This window comes from Mastigoproctus giganteus, chromosome 13 (assembly GCF_048544385.1).
Source record: "Mastigoproctus giganteus isolate SK-2022 chromosome 13, ASM4854438v1, whole genome shotgun sequence".
NCBI classification, from domain to species: domain Eukaryota; kingdom Metazoa; phylum Arthropoda; class Arachnida; order Uropygi; family Thelyphonidae; genus Mastigoproctus; species Mastigoproctus giganteus.
Window position 1 is genome coordinate 95920174 of NC_143587.1, and position 15840 is coordinate 95936013.

Below are 15840 nucleotides of genomic sequence, written 5' to 3' on the forward strand. Positions count from 1 at the left end.
CATCCATACATTGCATGGGTTTTGGTTTATTACAAACTCCTGGGATCTTCACGTATACATTCTTCTTATGAAACTGGGGGAAAACATTATTCTCCTCCCTCACATATGTGGAGTATATATTTCAATGTGTCTTAAAAGTGTAATAAACGGCTCAATGTACTTACATTTTTGTGTAATAATTTTATAAACTGCATGAATGTTCATTAATTTTCCAAAGAACACTTTTAATACTTAGAGGTAACACATATGATACTAATTCTGCCTCCACTGACTTCAAAACTTCCATCATGAAACTGATTCATCTTGATCAATGCCTGCTTTAATATCTTATCCAGACTTTATATACATTTATAACTCACAGGGAATTTTATTTTAAGCATGAAATGGTTTTATTGGTATTACTCTCTTAAAGAATTCTGATTATAAATCTGTTAGATATATTTGCAATCATACAAACTGCAGATCAGACATCAGTTTAAAATCACTCCCTTCAGTAATCAATTCCCAGCCTAAGTTTAACATACAATTTCTGTCACAAAGGAAATTTCAATTAATTTTCTAATACTTTTTTTTCAATAACTGCAGTGTTTGTTTATTAGAAATAAGCAAGGCATTTTGTAACTGGTGTTGCATATGGACCAAATAGCATTTGCCATTCCATTTATTGTTGATAGAAAATAGCACTATCACTTCAAGCACTGCCTGCAGTTACAAGAGAAACACATTAATAGCTACTATCCTCCCCTCCCCTCTTTTCCTTGCATAGCTAAACTATGATCACTAAGCAGCTTATTAGATAACACCATCTGTATCAATAATATAAATTTCAATATAAAGTGGAAGTTAGAACTTAAAATTGTTTCTTTTTTTGTTTATTTGTTTGATCTTTTATTAATAAAATAAAAAAAAAAAACCAAAAAAATTTGAATATAATAAACTGAACTAAATAGCAAATTGTATAAATTGAATTTTTAAGTTTCAATTAAATTCCAAAAGAATTTTTTTTTCTTACAACAGCATACTCTATATCCATAATAATCTATGAAAATAGGAGCATATGGCAGGCATTCACAGGTAATTACTAATTCTAAAAGGAAATTATTGTCTGATTTAAAAGAACTTTTTTTTTTTTTTTTTTGGAGGCAAATTGTAGATAAATAAAAAATCATAAACTATATATATATATATATATATAAATTATGTATCAGCATTCTGTTTCTCTTATTTACAAAATCATAATGAGTTATGAAAAATGTTCCAACCATTTTTAAGAAAATAATTCAAATTATGAAATGGCATTGCAGCAATGAATACAAAATTTACTTAGCTACACTAAAAAAAAAAAAAAAAAAAAAAAAAAAAAAAGGGCAGCTCTACAGAAAATGGACCATTTTCAAAAGTTTACAAAACGGACAACTTGTGCTGCATTGGGTGGCTTTATTCTGATAGTGGTTGAAGATTGCATTTAGAATGTGTGCAAAATCCTCTTTCAGGTTTGCTTTCTGCATTTTATTGCTGACTGTAGTGCCAAGTTTATGGACAATGAAGAGTGTGGGACAGAGTTAATACAGTCACACTTATACTGATGTGAAGAAATTCTATACCATGCAAGAACTGTTCTTGGACTAGCAGATGACTATAGTGATACCTTGCATTTGTATATCTACAAGTCACCAGAGTGGACTTGTTGCATTCAAAAGGCAGTGCAGAAAAATGGGAGAATCATCTTCTCTTTAATCTGAGTCGGTCTGCTTTATTAAAGATCAAAATCTTAATCTCCACACAAAAGAGTAAAAAAAAGTATAGCAGACTTGTTAAAACTGTGTGCTCTGAGAAAGTTTTTTCTTTTTTTTATTTGCGTAGTATATGGAAGCTGCTTGAAAATCATTCTGATGTATTAATTTACCAAGCACCTAGTAAAATTAAGTATATCAAAAAAGATGGTGGTGTTAATATTTTCCCATATTTGGATTTGTTGCTGCCTATGTATACTAACTTAGGATAGCATCATAAAATACCTAATAACACAATTTTAAGCAATCTGAAGCAATAACAAACAACCTCAAAAATGCACAACCCACTTCTGTAGGAATTACAATAACTTAACAGCAATATTATTTACATTATGTACATCACTATAATGGCAACGAAAACCATGTGATATTTTTTGATGTGATTACCAAAAAAGGCAACAAACAATACAGCTCATTTAAAGATCTACAAAAAGTACTAATTATACAAACAATATCACTTCTTGCCTTGTTCCAAAGTTTATGTAAATTGCAAACAGCAGACATTCTGTCTTAAATCATTAGAGGTCAACAGTATCACCAGTTGAGGCACTACCTGAAAAATAAAGATTAATCATGATTAAAAAATAAAACCTCTATAATTCTAATTAACACAGTGAACCCTTTAGAAGGAATTCAATTAACTTCATTATTTGCCACCAGTAGTATTTTATGATTGATTATACACTACCTAATAATGTAAATAAAAAATTTTGTTAAAATTTTGTTTGCAAAAATATACTGATATATGTTATTTTGCTATTTAATATGCAAAAGTGAGGTTTAAGTACAGGCAACCCTCATATATAACATGGTACTTCTACAACACGGTACTTAAATAACAGTTTTGCTCTAACATGATTAGAGAATTGTGGCAAACCTTGCATAACATGGTGCTTTTGAGCGGGAAAACCCTGCTATTATATTGGATGTAATTTTTTCAACATTTCCTTTTTTTTTTTTGTGAATTCCAGCAAAAAAAAAAGGGGGGGGGAGCATTCCTGTGTTAGGTTCTGTGCTATTGAACTTGTGCTTGTAGAAAAATCTAGATTTCAAAGTTTTATTATTATTGGATAACACGCCAGGCCATCCAAATGATTTAAGTCATCCAAATGTTAAAAGTAATATTCCTACCATCATATACAACTTCTTTAATTCAGCCCTTAGATCAAGGCATTATTATATCTACCTCTAAAACTCATTACATCAGAAAATGGTTACAATGGAATTTGGAAAAAATTGATTCTGAATCTACTGAAGTGATGGAGGCATGGAAACATTTTTCAATTATGGACTGTATCGGAATCATACCTTCATTGCTCAAGGAAGTAAAACCGTCAACATTAAATGTGTGTTGGAAAAACGTATGACCAGATTCAGTTCATTCAGGAAATATGGTCAAACTGGCAAGAAAACAGAATCAGTGCAATAGTAGAACTTGCTAACTCAGTAGGAGGGGAAGGTTTTAATGATATGACTACTGAAGACATTCAAGAATTACTGGTAGAAAAAGAGGCTGGCGAGGTAGATTTGGTGGAAATGACATCAGAGGTGAAAATTCTGAAGTTCGAAATTTTACACTAAAAAGCATATGGGAAGGCTTAGCCAAGCAATTAGAATCTTATTTTTTGAATGCAGATCCTTCGATTGAAAGCAGCCCAAAGTTCAAACTTCAAAAATGCTTAGCTCCATACCATGAAATTTAAAAGCAAAAGCAAACAAACCCAGATTACTGATATTTTAAAGAGAGCAGAAGATGTATGAAATTTAGATGCTGTAGAAGAAAGTTCAGAAGGTGAAAATATTCTGCAACAGAGAAACCTAACTACCATGCTTTATGAGGGTTACCTGTAATTTGATTTGAAATTTTGATAAATTACTTGACTTTTAAATATAATTAGGTAAAAGGCTTCCCTAACACATAAGTGCTTCACAAAAAATGGAAACTTGAAAAGTAAAAATTAATAAAGTACAGAAGTTAAAGCTATTACTATGATTGCTCTTTTAGCCTACCAGTCTGCTGAAATTCAGAGAGCTGTTCCTTCATATAAACCAAGCATGAACAAATACAGATCACTGCACACTTTTTTATGAATGAAATGAAAAAGTGTCTGCTGAATTATAATTATCAATATTAACGTGTAATTTGCATGCTATGGTCTGAGTAGCATATGTGCAAAAAATTCCCATGCTTTCTTTCCATGTTGTACAGGGTTATTTCTTCACCTTCTACAACATGGAAAGAAAGCACTAAAGTTGTGCTGAGAACAGAAATGACAGAAAAAAATAAAAATAACAGTTCTCTCTTATTTAGAAGCTAAAATATTATAAAACTGACTGCTTCATCAATTCCGAAATAATCATTTTGGAACTCACAAGTCATCTTCGGTTATTTTAAACTGAATTTTTATAAATTTCAGTTACGTGCCACAAGCATTTTCTTCTTACAGTAGTATATAGTAGATTCCCATTTAAATATGGAGGTTGGGAAATTAATTCCCCTGGATAATCGATTTCCAGATAATCCACAAAATAAGGAAAAAAAAAAAAAAAAAAAAAAAAATGGGATTATGAACAATATGCATTTAATATAAAAAAATATAAAAAAGGCAAATTGTATACATACATATATATGTTATATTATTTACTGAAAATGGAAAATAAAGAAGTTTGTATTTTTTCATCACGGGCATTCCTACGAATGGGAGATCATAAATTATGCAACATTATCTTGTCCGCAAGAACGTCTTGCTCTGTATAGTTAAGCAGAGCCTTCATGAGACAAAGCAGTACTAAGCAAGATTTTATTTGTTGGCAAGAGATTTTCTTCAATGTCCTCTGAACCTTGTTGCTGTTTTGCTCTTCTTCATTCATAATACTACACAAGATTTCATCATCACATTAACATTTCATGACAGCTTAAACTTTTACCCGAATTAAACCACTCAACAAATGCTTTTCCATCTAAAATTTCAAAACCTTCAGACTGTCTTAAACCATATAATATGGTCCCATCACAAAGAACTGTGGCGAAGGTAAAGAAAGTCTGCACGAGAATGACGAGAAACGTTGGATAACTTACACGGAAAATTAGTTTCTCGATATGGCACTCTAGCATTGCTCACTCGGTAAACAGACGGTAGATGTTATCAGTCTGGAGCAAAGTTGAGAACGAGATACTGATTGACAGGTAGGCGTGGCAAACGATGTGCTGATTGGCGTGCGAACACAACACACAATAACATCGGTTTGGTATCACTTTAGCAGCACTAATGGCAACTTATCTAATCGCACATGCCCTAACCTTTTTTCACCATTACAGTATTTCGTAATGGTGAAAAAAGGTCAGGTTACCTCGACTTGAATCCCATGGGAGCTTGAACCCCTCCTGAAGTGAAGGGGGTAACCTAATCTTTTTTCTTTAGAATCAGTCATATTTAGAAATACATTCATAAAAAAATAAATTTTTTATGATTGTATTTTTATTTTCTTGTTCAATAATATGCCCTAATGGTGAAAAAAGGTCAGGTTACCTCCACTTGAATCCCATGGGAACTTGAACCAATTCCGAAATGGAGGGGGTAACCTAACCTTTTTTTTTCCTTTAGAATCATGGGTGGACTAGCACATAAATTGTTTATCAACAAAATATTAATTTTTTATTACTGTATTTTTATTTTTAAAGACACTCATGCAGATACACACGTATCATAACGTCAATCAGCACCTTAAAAGATTCATCGCTACTATTACCTGTTCACCGTTCATTACAAAACTATTATGCACCGTTCTTTACTGGTAAATACACATCATAATGCTAACCAATGACTACACAGTAGTTTGTCGCACCCACCACCAATCATTTCATCATTTGCCACGCCTACCTGTCAATCAATATATCCTTCTCGATTTCTGCTCCAGACCGATAACACCTACCGTCTGTTTACTGAGCAAGCTGCGCTAGAGCCCGGTGTCAGGAAACTAATTTTCCGTGTAAGTTATCCGACGTTTCTCGTCGTTCTCGCGCAGGCTTTCTTTACCTTAGCCAGAACTGTCTATTGCAGGTACATGTATTTTTTGAAAAGGTTTTTGTGATGCTTGCTTTTGATCGATGTCCATGATACTGAAATTTCATAAATTTCATTCAATACTGTCATGTTTCCAAAATGACAATGAATTACTTTTCTCTATTAATTTATGTAACAAGTTTTTTTAATAAATTTCTTTAAAATGTTGAATCATGCCTTGGTCCATTGGTTGTATTAACACTGTCACATTTGGTGGCAAAATTTTACAAAATGTTCCCATCATATTTTTTTAAAAACATTTAAATTTAAAAAAAAAAAATTTTGTAAGTAGGCACTGTAATTGATTTTTTAAGACATTTAAATCAAAAAAAAATTTTTTTTTGGCCCCGGTTAATCTGCAACGTGGTTAAATAGCCCCTGGATAATCCACAATACTCACACAAATAAGAGATAGTGTTGAGCATTCACAGATAATTACTAACTCTAAAAGGAAACTGTTTGATTTAATTAAGAGAATTTCATTTTCCTTATCATCATCATCAGCAGCCATTTTCAATCTACTGAAGGATTGGAAGGCCTCTCCAGTAACTTTCCAGTTCCTTCTGTTTTGTGCAATAGCCATCCATTTACCACCCATGAACTCGTGAATTTCATGTCTATCTTTGTTGTTGTCTTCCAGTTTAAAAGGTGGTAGATGACTTTCATCAACCGGTGAAATACCACCACTTTGCTTATTGGAGGCTTGAAGTGGTGAAACCCATGTTTAGTCTCCAGAGCAAAGTTTCTGGCATCCCCCTCCCCCATACTTATCCTTCAACCCATGCATGGTACTTAAGTACTATAGGTTTCGATACCTTTCGTGTTTGGGGTTTTCATAAAAAAAAAAAAAAAAAAAAGGTTTTCTTTTAGCTCCTCTTGGGTACCATTCTGTTATTTTCTTAGTCCATCTGTCACATGTCTTTGAGCTATGGGTCCTGCCCAAGCCCATTTCAGTTCTTTTTTAGTTTTGATAAGAATGTCCTTTATTTGTGTTTGCTGCCTAATCCATATGTTTCTCTTCTTTTCTAACAGTCTGATTCCTAATATAATTCATTCCATTCTTCACTGTATAGTTTTCAGCTTCTCTTCCATTCTTTTGGTGAATGCCCAAGTTTCACTTCCATAAGTCATGGTGGGGAATATACATTGGTTCATTATTTTAAATTTCAGACAAATTGGGACATTGCTCCTCAGTATGTGACTATATTTCCTGAATGCTATCCATCCAAAATTTATTCTTCCCTTGACTTCCAGCCATTTATCATTATTACAGCTAATGACTTGTCCCAGGTAAGTACAGCCAGGACTCTCATAACACAAGTTTGATTAACACATTTTTCAGTTACCAAGATTTGAAAAATTATACAACTTTTTACTTTACACGATGCAAATTTCCACTTAACGCGATCTTTTATTTGTGACAGTTGAAAAAGATTCGAATTGCATGCTAAGTGTCTGACAGCCAATAAACAAGCATTTGCCCGCAGCCCGCCTCAGTGTGTTCCATCAACCATCGGAAGTAGACATGTTACTTGTTTGTCTCCAGCTAATAAAGTCATGTGCAGACGTATTTAAAAATTCTAATTTTCTACCCCGGGTAATTATGGATAAAAGAAAGAGTGACAAACAATGTGATTGCAATAAAAAAAAAAATGAAAAGTTATTACTTTAGCTGAAAAACTTGAAGTTATTAAAAAAATATGAAAGTGGTGTAAACCATGCGAAAATCGTAAGAGATCTAGGATACAGTGAGTCTACCGTATGAATTATCATGAGCCATAAGGATGAATATAAAGAGAAAGGTAAAGTTTCATTAACTTCTTTTGTTTTACAAAATACCAGAAACAGAACTCCAATAATGATCGAAATGGAAAGTCTTTTATCAATTTGGATAGAAGATTGCAATTCAAAAAAGAATTCCATTATCCAAGGACAATATTCAGAGCAAAGCTATTAACATTTTTACTAAGCTCAAAGAAACAAAATACCAAGGGGAGACTGAAACGTTTGTTGCTAGTTCAGGGTGCTTTGAATGTTTCAAAAATCAAGCAGGACTGCATAATGTTAAAGTAACAGGAGAAGCTGCTAGTGCTGATGAAGATGCAGCCAAATTTCCTGCAGAATTGCAAAAAATCATTCAGGATGCTGAATACAATGATTGGCAAATATTTAATGTAGACGAAACGGGCGTATTTTGGAAACGGATGCCAACTAAAAGTTATTTAGCTGCAAATGAAGCATCACAACCTGGGTGTAAAGTCTCAACAGATCGACTAACACTTTTATTAGGAGGTAACGCTGAAGGTGATTTTAAATTGAAGCCTATGCTTGTGTACCGTACACAAAAGCCTATGGCTTTAAAAGGATACAGCCATCAAACTCTTCCAGTCATTTTGCGTTCAAATAAAAAACCATGGATGACCAAAGCCCTATTTGAAGACTGGTTTACGTCTTATTTCTGTCCAACAGTTGAAGCCTATTGCAAGAAAATAATCTTACTTTTAAAGATCTGTTGCTTTTAGAAAATGCACCTGGACATCCTTCTGCACTTGGTGACTTAAATGAAAATGTGAAAGTTGTTTTTTTTATCGGCAAATACGACTTCGTTGGACCAGGGGACGATTGCAACTTTCAAGGCTTACTATCTCTGTAGAACATTTGCACAGGCACTTGAAGCTATAACAGGAGACAGTGCAATTTCTGTACCAGAATTTTGGAAAATCTATAACATACGAGTGGCCACTGAAAACATTCATGCAGCATGGGAAGAAGTGACAGCCAGCAATATGAGAGCAGTTTGGAAGCATCTTTTACCCCATTGCGCAAACGATTTTACTGGCTTCAAAGATGCAATATTAGTTATGTCTTCAAAAAGTTATTGAAGACATAACTAATATTGGTAATGACCTTGGTTTCAAAGTCCAGTTAAAAAGTTATTTAAAAGGTATTTTTAAAATTCTTTATGGACATTCCTGAAAGTCACGGACCAATTATAATTTTTCCTATTGATTATTATATTCGATTAACATGTTTCCATTTTGCACAATGTGTTTGCAGTACGCATTAATTGCGTTAATTGAGACCAGCCTGTATATGAATCTACCTTTTCAATTATTGCTGCTTCAATGATTATATCCCTTTCTGTGGCATACTTGTTCATCATTACCTTTGTTTTATCCATATTCATCTTTAGTCTGAAACCCTTACTAACTGATTAAGATTTTTCTCTAATTCTTTGGGATCATGGCTTATGAACACAATATCATCTGCAAATCGTAAATAATTTAGATACTCTCCATTCATATTGACTCCTTTCTGGGACCAGTCTAATATTCTGAAAGCTTCCTCAAGGGAAGCAGTAAACAATTTCGGAGATAGTGTGCCTCCTTGTCAAAAAACATTGCCTTATGCTGTATGGAGTCAAATGCCTTTTCATAATCCAAAAATGCCAGGCATAATTGTGTTTTATATTCATTTGCTTTCTCCATTAACTGTGATGTTATGTGAAGGTGATCCATGGTTGAGAATCCTGTCCTAAAGCCAGCTTGCTCATTCGGTTGATTCTCATTAAGTATTCTTTCTAATCTGTTAGTAATGACCCTTGTGAACAACTTGTAAATGTGGGATAACAAGCTAATTGTTCTATAATTTCCAATTTCTGATTTATGCAGCAAACTTATGATTGCATTATTCCACTCCTTCGGCGTTATGCCTTTCCTAATGTATTTTGTGAAGAGTCTTGCCAGTTTCTGAGTAATATCTCTTCCTCCCAATTTTAACAACTCTACAGTAACTTCATCATCACCCAGGGCTTTCTGATTCTTCATTTTCTTCAATGCATGTTCTACCTCATCTGGAAGGATATCAGGTATGTCGTATGTGCTGCTAATTTGTGATCCATGTTCTCTACTGCTGGCATCGTTCTCTCACTCCTTGTATAATTCTTTATAGTAGTCTTCTGCTTGAATTATGCCTTCTCTGCTATTTATAAGTACACCATCACTATTCTTCAGTTTCAGTATCATTTGTCTTTCTGTATTACTGCTCACAACTGCTGATTTAAGTCCTTTGTTTCCCCTTAATGCTTGTTCTACTTTTCTTGTGTGTTAAATCTTTTTATATCCTCTCTGAGTCTCTTTCTAATGGCTTTGCATAATTTTGTCCTTGTCAAGTGTTTATCTTGCTCTTCGCTTGTTGTCTTCAGTTTATCATGGCAAGTGTTCCTTGACTGATTTTTTCTTCTTTGGATTTCTTTTTACCTATAGGTTTCTCGGGCTTTATCACCTTCAGAAAGTTGTATTCCTCATTGATATCTTGGTACTGAAAGGTCTGCAAACTTGTTCGTAAGTTCCAGTACATATTGCTTTTCCTCTTCTGTTATCTCAAAGACCTTCGTATTATTTACTTGAGTTAATTTTTCCCTTTCTTTTCTTACATCTATATCAAGTGTGCATCTTACCATTCTGTGATCACTTCCAACATTTATCTTGTCCAGGACGGTAACGTCATTTACATTATATCTTCTGTTAGTGAGGATGAAGTCTATTTCCTTAGCTGTTAATCCAGTTTGGCTCTTCCACATCCACTTTCTGTTCACCCTTTTCTTGAAAAAAAGTGTTCATTACTGACATTCTTAGAGATTCTGCAAATTCCACAGGTCTTTCACCTCTTTCATTTCTTTCACCAATTCCAAAATTTCCTATAGTTTCCCTTTCTGCACTGTTTTGTCTCTTTCCAACCTTAGCATTGAAGTCCCCTATTATAATGGTGAAGTGAGTTTTCTGTTCATCTTGAAGTCTCTCAATTTCAGTGTACATTTCTTCAACCTCTTCATCATCATGGCTCGATGTTGGTGCATAAATCATTATAACCTTTAGTTTATACCTCTTAGAAATCCTAAGAGTAGTCTTGACACCCTTGGTCATGTACTTTTGAATTCCAAAATGTTCTTTTTTATATATTTATGGACCAGAAAGCCAACTCTACCTTCACTTTTCAATGTTTCCAATGGTGTACAGCAGATTTCCACTTGATAAACTTAAGTGAGGCGCATTTAGGGCTAGAGCCTCAAGCTGCGAACAAATTTAGACTATGTATATAAAGTGCTTAGCATCATAATACACAGCCATTTCTGAATAAACAGAAAATTTTTAAGGTGGCATCGTTTTAGGTTATATCTCATATTGTGAATGCCTTCACAACGAGTTGCCATGATATTGCACTACTTCGAATAAGTAATGCTTCACCTAAGGAGAAGACTAGTGTTACTTATTCTCAGATAGGTACCACCACCCAGACAGCACTGTTTCAGGGCTATTTGGCCCTTCGTCAGTGAGTGGGTAGGTACCCAAGTGATGCAATGATGGCAAAAACAGTTATGAAGTATAACTCCACAATATGAGAGATGCCTGATGGTGTATGATGTATTTAGACTAAGGCGCATTTAGGGCTAGAGCCTCAAGCTGCGAAAAAATTTAGACTATGTATATAAAGTGCTTAGCATCATAATACACAGCCATTTCTGAATAAACAGAAAATTTTTAAGGTGGCATCGTTTTAGGTTATATCTCATATTGTGAATGCCTTCACAACGAGTTGCCATGATATTGCACTACTTCGAATAAGTAACGCTTCACCTAAGGAGAAGACTAGTGTTACTTATTCTCAGATAGGTACCACCACCCAGACAGCACTGTTTCAGGGCTATTTGGCCCTTCGTCAGTGAGTGGGTAGGTACCCAAGTGATGCAATGATGGCAATGAGAGATGCCTGATGGTGTATGATGTATTTAGACTAAGGCGCATTTAGGGCTAGAGCCTCAAGCTGCGAACAAATTTAGACTATGTATATAAAGTGCTTAGCATCATAATACACAGCCATTTCTGAATAAACAGAAAATTTTTTAAGGTGGCATCGTTTTAGGTTATATCTCATATTGTGAATGCCTTCACAACCTAAAACGATGCCACCTTAAAAATTTTCTGTTTATTCAGAAATGGCTGTGTATTATGATGCTAAGCACTTTATATACATAGTCTAAATTTGTTCGCAGCTTGAGGCTCTAGCCCTAAATGCGCCTTAGTCTAAATACATCATACACCATCAGGCATCTCTCATATTGTGGAGTTATACTTCATAACTGTTTTTGCCATCATTGCATCACTTGGGTACCTACCCACTCACTGACGAAGGGCCAAATAGCCCTGAAACAGTGCTGTCTGGGTGGTGGTACCTATCTGAGAATAAGTAACACTAGTCTTCTCCTTAGGTGAAGCGTTACTTATTCGAAGTAGTGCAATATCATGGCAACTCGTTGTGAAGGCATTCACAATATGAGATATAACCTAAAACGATGCCACCTTAAAAATTTTCTGTTTATTCAGAAATGGCTGTGTATTATGATGCTAAGCACTTTATATACATAAACTTAAGTGATTAATTTCTTCTTCTTGTTTCAGCCAAACCGATGATATTCCAAATCACATTTTCTAATTCCTTTTCCAGCTCTAATATCCTATCTTCACCAATGAGTGATCTTACATTGTAACAGGACAAGTTCAGTTTCCATGCATGACAGCATGGTTATACCCAGAGATTATTAGCACCCTCTGCTTCCACTTTGATCCTCTCACTGCTGTAAGAGGCAAAGTGAAAGCCACTGAGGACTGAGGGCCATTTGTTTCGTTGAATTGTCATGTGCTGGAGGGTTTGGTCTTTTCCTCTTCACACTGACCAGGTGTCTTGATGAGAAACACTCTCACTTTTGTAGTCACCAAAATAACGTAACAGGGTTTACCATCGAGAAGGTGTGCATGGGTGGATTTTAGGGAGGCAGGCCAACCAGACTTCTCCTAAATCTTCTAAAATAGAAAGATATTAGATCCATTAGTGTTTTTGACTGAGTGTCTGAAAACATCTTATGTTTTCAGACACTCAGTCTGAAATTATTACAGAAATTATTATCAGTCTGAAATAATTACAGAATGCCTGTTCCCTCTAAGCCCCTTTCCTTATCAGTTCTGAAATAATCATTTAGAAATTCAATTCAGATAATGAATCCAAAATAAATTATCAGAATAATTACCTACTCTTTAAGCAGGAGCTGAAATGGAATTTTATGAAATGGAATGCACATTAATAAGTAAGCATATGACAAACCAGAATGGTGTTCCAGTGCATTGTGGTCTGTTCTAAGTCCTGACTTTAACAGAGTAAGGACTCACTTTACCTACATACACTGGTGTTCAAAGAAAGTGCATGACCTAGGAATTTCACATTTCTAACCCTTTTTCGTGATGCTTTATTACATTAATGACTAGCATCACAAATAGGATTACAAACAAAAGATATTTATTAATAGTTAAGTCAAAGCTAAGTAATATTTGATACAACATAAGAATTATGGCTTCCTGAAGTTCACGAAAGGTCTTTGGTTTCTTTCTGGCAACTGCAGATTCCACACGATGACCCCAGGGGTTCACATCTGGTGAGTATGGGCTTGGCACACCACCCAGGGTCCCGAGCTGGATATCATCATTCTTCTCTTTCTTGGTGATTCCCCTTCTACTTTTGACTCTCTTTCTCTCTCTCTCTCAGGGTAACTCGATTTTGTTTGGCTGGTGCAGCATAAGCCTCAGGCTTCCTTGCACCATATGGCTAATAATAATAATAAAACAGTTCTCTATAGGATTCAGGTCCGGGCTGTTTCCTGGCCAGCTAAGAGTTGTAATTCTTCCAATCATTTTTTCACCTGTAACAAATGTAAGCACATTACTGTCGAATGTCTAATGCAGAAATGAAGCTAAAGTGACAACAGAAGTGCCTACTTACACTTTTCGCCCAATGACAAGGAGCAGAGTCATCCTGAAAGATGCCGTTACTTGGCAGGTTGAAATAGTCTCTAATGGTTGGCAGCAATTTGCCTTCCAATATAGCCATGTATCCATTGGCATTTACAGAACCTTTTATAAACTGCAGGTGATCTACTCTGCGATATGAAATGCACGCCCGTATCATTTGGCAGGTAGGGAATTTCACTGTAGACACCATACAGTGTGGATGGTATTCTTCACTATGCCTACGGTCAATCGTTTGTCTCCTATCAGGGCCATGCAGGTTGAATTTCTTCTCCTCCAAGAAAATAACTGACTTCCACTGCTCAGAGATCCATTTGACATGCTCCTAACACCAAGTTAATCAGGCCTTTTTCATTTTTTGTGTGAGGAGGGGCTTCTTCTTCTTCTTCTTAGGACTACAGGCTACAAGTCCATTTTTGAGGAGGTGTCTTTTGACTGTTACTGCACTTGCTACCACTCCTGTATGTTCTTCCCATTCTCTTTTCAGCTGAGACGAAGAAGCGTTATGGTTTTTAAGGCATAAGCGCTTCAAAACACGGTCCTATTTTGTCGTAGAGATTCATTTACATCCAGTTCCTTTTTTCATATCAGCAGAACTAGTATTTTTAAGTTTGGAAAGAAATCTACTCACTGTCGACTGATCATAAGACACTCTATAAGCAATATGACAGGAAGAACATCCTTCCTCATGTAAAGTAACGATAGCACTCTTTCTTCGTGATGTCAAATGCACATAACTCGTCATCCTGACACAAGCAAGGAATGACAAACTCTTGCAGAGCATGCTTATATAGCTGAAAGTAACAGCTGATGCAATATTATGTCATCACCTACGCATGTCAATCTTATCTGATGCAATCTGTAAGAAATATTGTCAAATACTTATTTTATTTGGATGACAATTACGATTTTAAGGGGTGATTGTTAATAATTACACTAATAAGTTAATAATTAATTATACTACATAAACTATATTCATAGTTTGTGTAGTGTAATTATTAACTATAATTAGTTAGCTAGGTAACTATATCTGTAATTCAGCAAAATAAAAGGACACACTGACTGCTGTGTTATAAATATAATTAATTTATTAAAATATTTCACAGAACTTAAGTGGCCTATCCTTCCTAGCAGTTAAAAATAACTTGAGGACTTCCTCAAAAATTTTCCAGCTCCCAATGAAGTACGGAAGGAAAATTAGAAAAAAAATTTCAAGAATTGGAAGAATTATCAGAAGAAATATCAGAAGTGAAACTTCTGATATTTATTCTAGTTATTCTTCTGTACTTAATTATATAGGTGGTCTTTATTCTCATCCTTTCTCTAAATTTAGCCCAACAGTTTATGATAAGCTGCATGCTGGCAAAGAGACATTCTGTCTCAACAGGCATTTTAATAACTTTTCACTTCTGAAATTTTTTATATTCACCCTACTGTACTTTATTATTATTATTATTATTAATATCCATATGATGCAAGGAAGCCTTAGGCTTATGCTGCACCAGGAAAAAAAAAAGTTCTCGAGTAACCCTGAGAGAGAGAGAGAGAGAGAGAGAGAGAGAGAGAGAGAGAGAGAGAGAGAGAGAGAGAGAGAGAGAGAGAGAGAGAGAGAGTCAAAAGTAGAGGGGAATCACCAAGAAAGAGAAGAATGATGATATCCAGCTCAGGACCCTGGGTGTGCCAAGCCCATACTCACCAGATGTGAGCCCCCGGGGTTAATTTCATATATAGGTGGGCTTTGCTGTTATCTCTTCAAACTTGTACACATAAGCTCTGTGCTGGTTCCCACGTGTTCTATCTCTGACTTCAAAAGCACTTCTTAAAGCTATTGAGATACTAAACTGACAGTTCATTGTGATATTGGCTGCTGCAACACTCCCAGGTGAATATCTATGGCAGTACACTCTCTCTCTCTCTCTCTCTCTCTCTCTCTCTCTCTCTCTCTCTCTCTCTCTCTCTGTACACAAGGTATGATCAAAAAATTTGGGGACTACTAATATTTTGGAAATTATGATGCATAATAGCTGTTTGGACAGATCTCCTTCAAAGTAGCTTCCTTGATTCTAATGCTTCTGCAACTTTTATAAGAATTCCTGATCTGCTAATAGATCCTGTGTCATGTTTTGA

General features: G+C 35.0%; 1 protein-coding gene across 4 annotated transcripts in view; it reads right to left on the reverse strand.

Moving 5' to 3' along the window:
* Positions 1-1371: 1371 nt before the first annotated feature.
* LOC150076271 (uncharacterized) overlaps positions 1372-15840 on the reverse strand; it is a 695145-nt gene continuing 680676 nt past the window's right edge. For all 4 annotated transcript variants that reach the window (XM_090388135.1, XM_090388136.1, XM_090388134.1 and 1 more), the window contains one exon: positions 1372-2346. In XM_090388135.1, the coding sequence (XP_090244261.1) occupies positions 2312-2346 (35 nt within the window). In that variant the 3' untranslated portion in view covers positions 1372-2311. The remainder of the gene's footprint in view (positions 2347-15840) is intronic.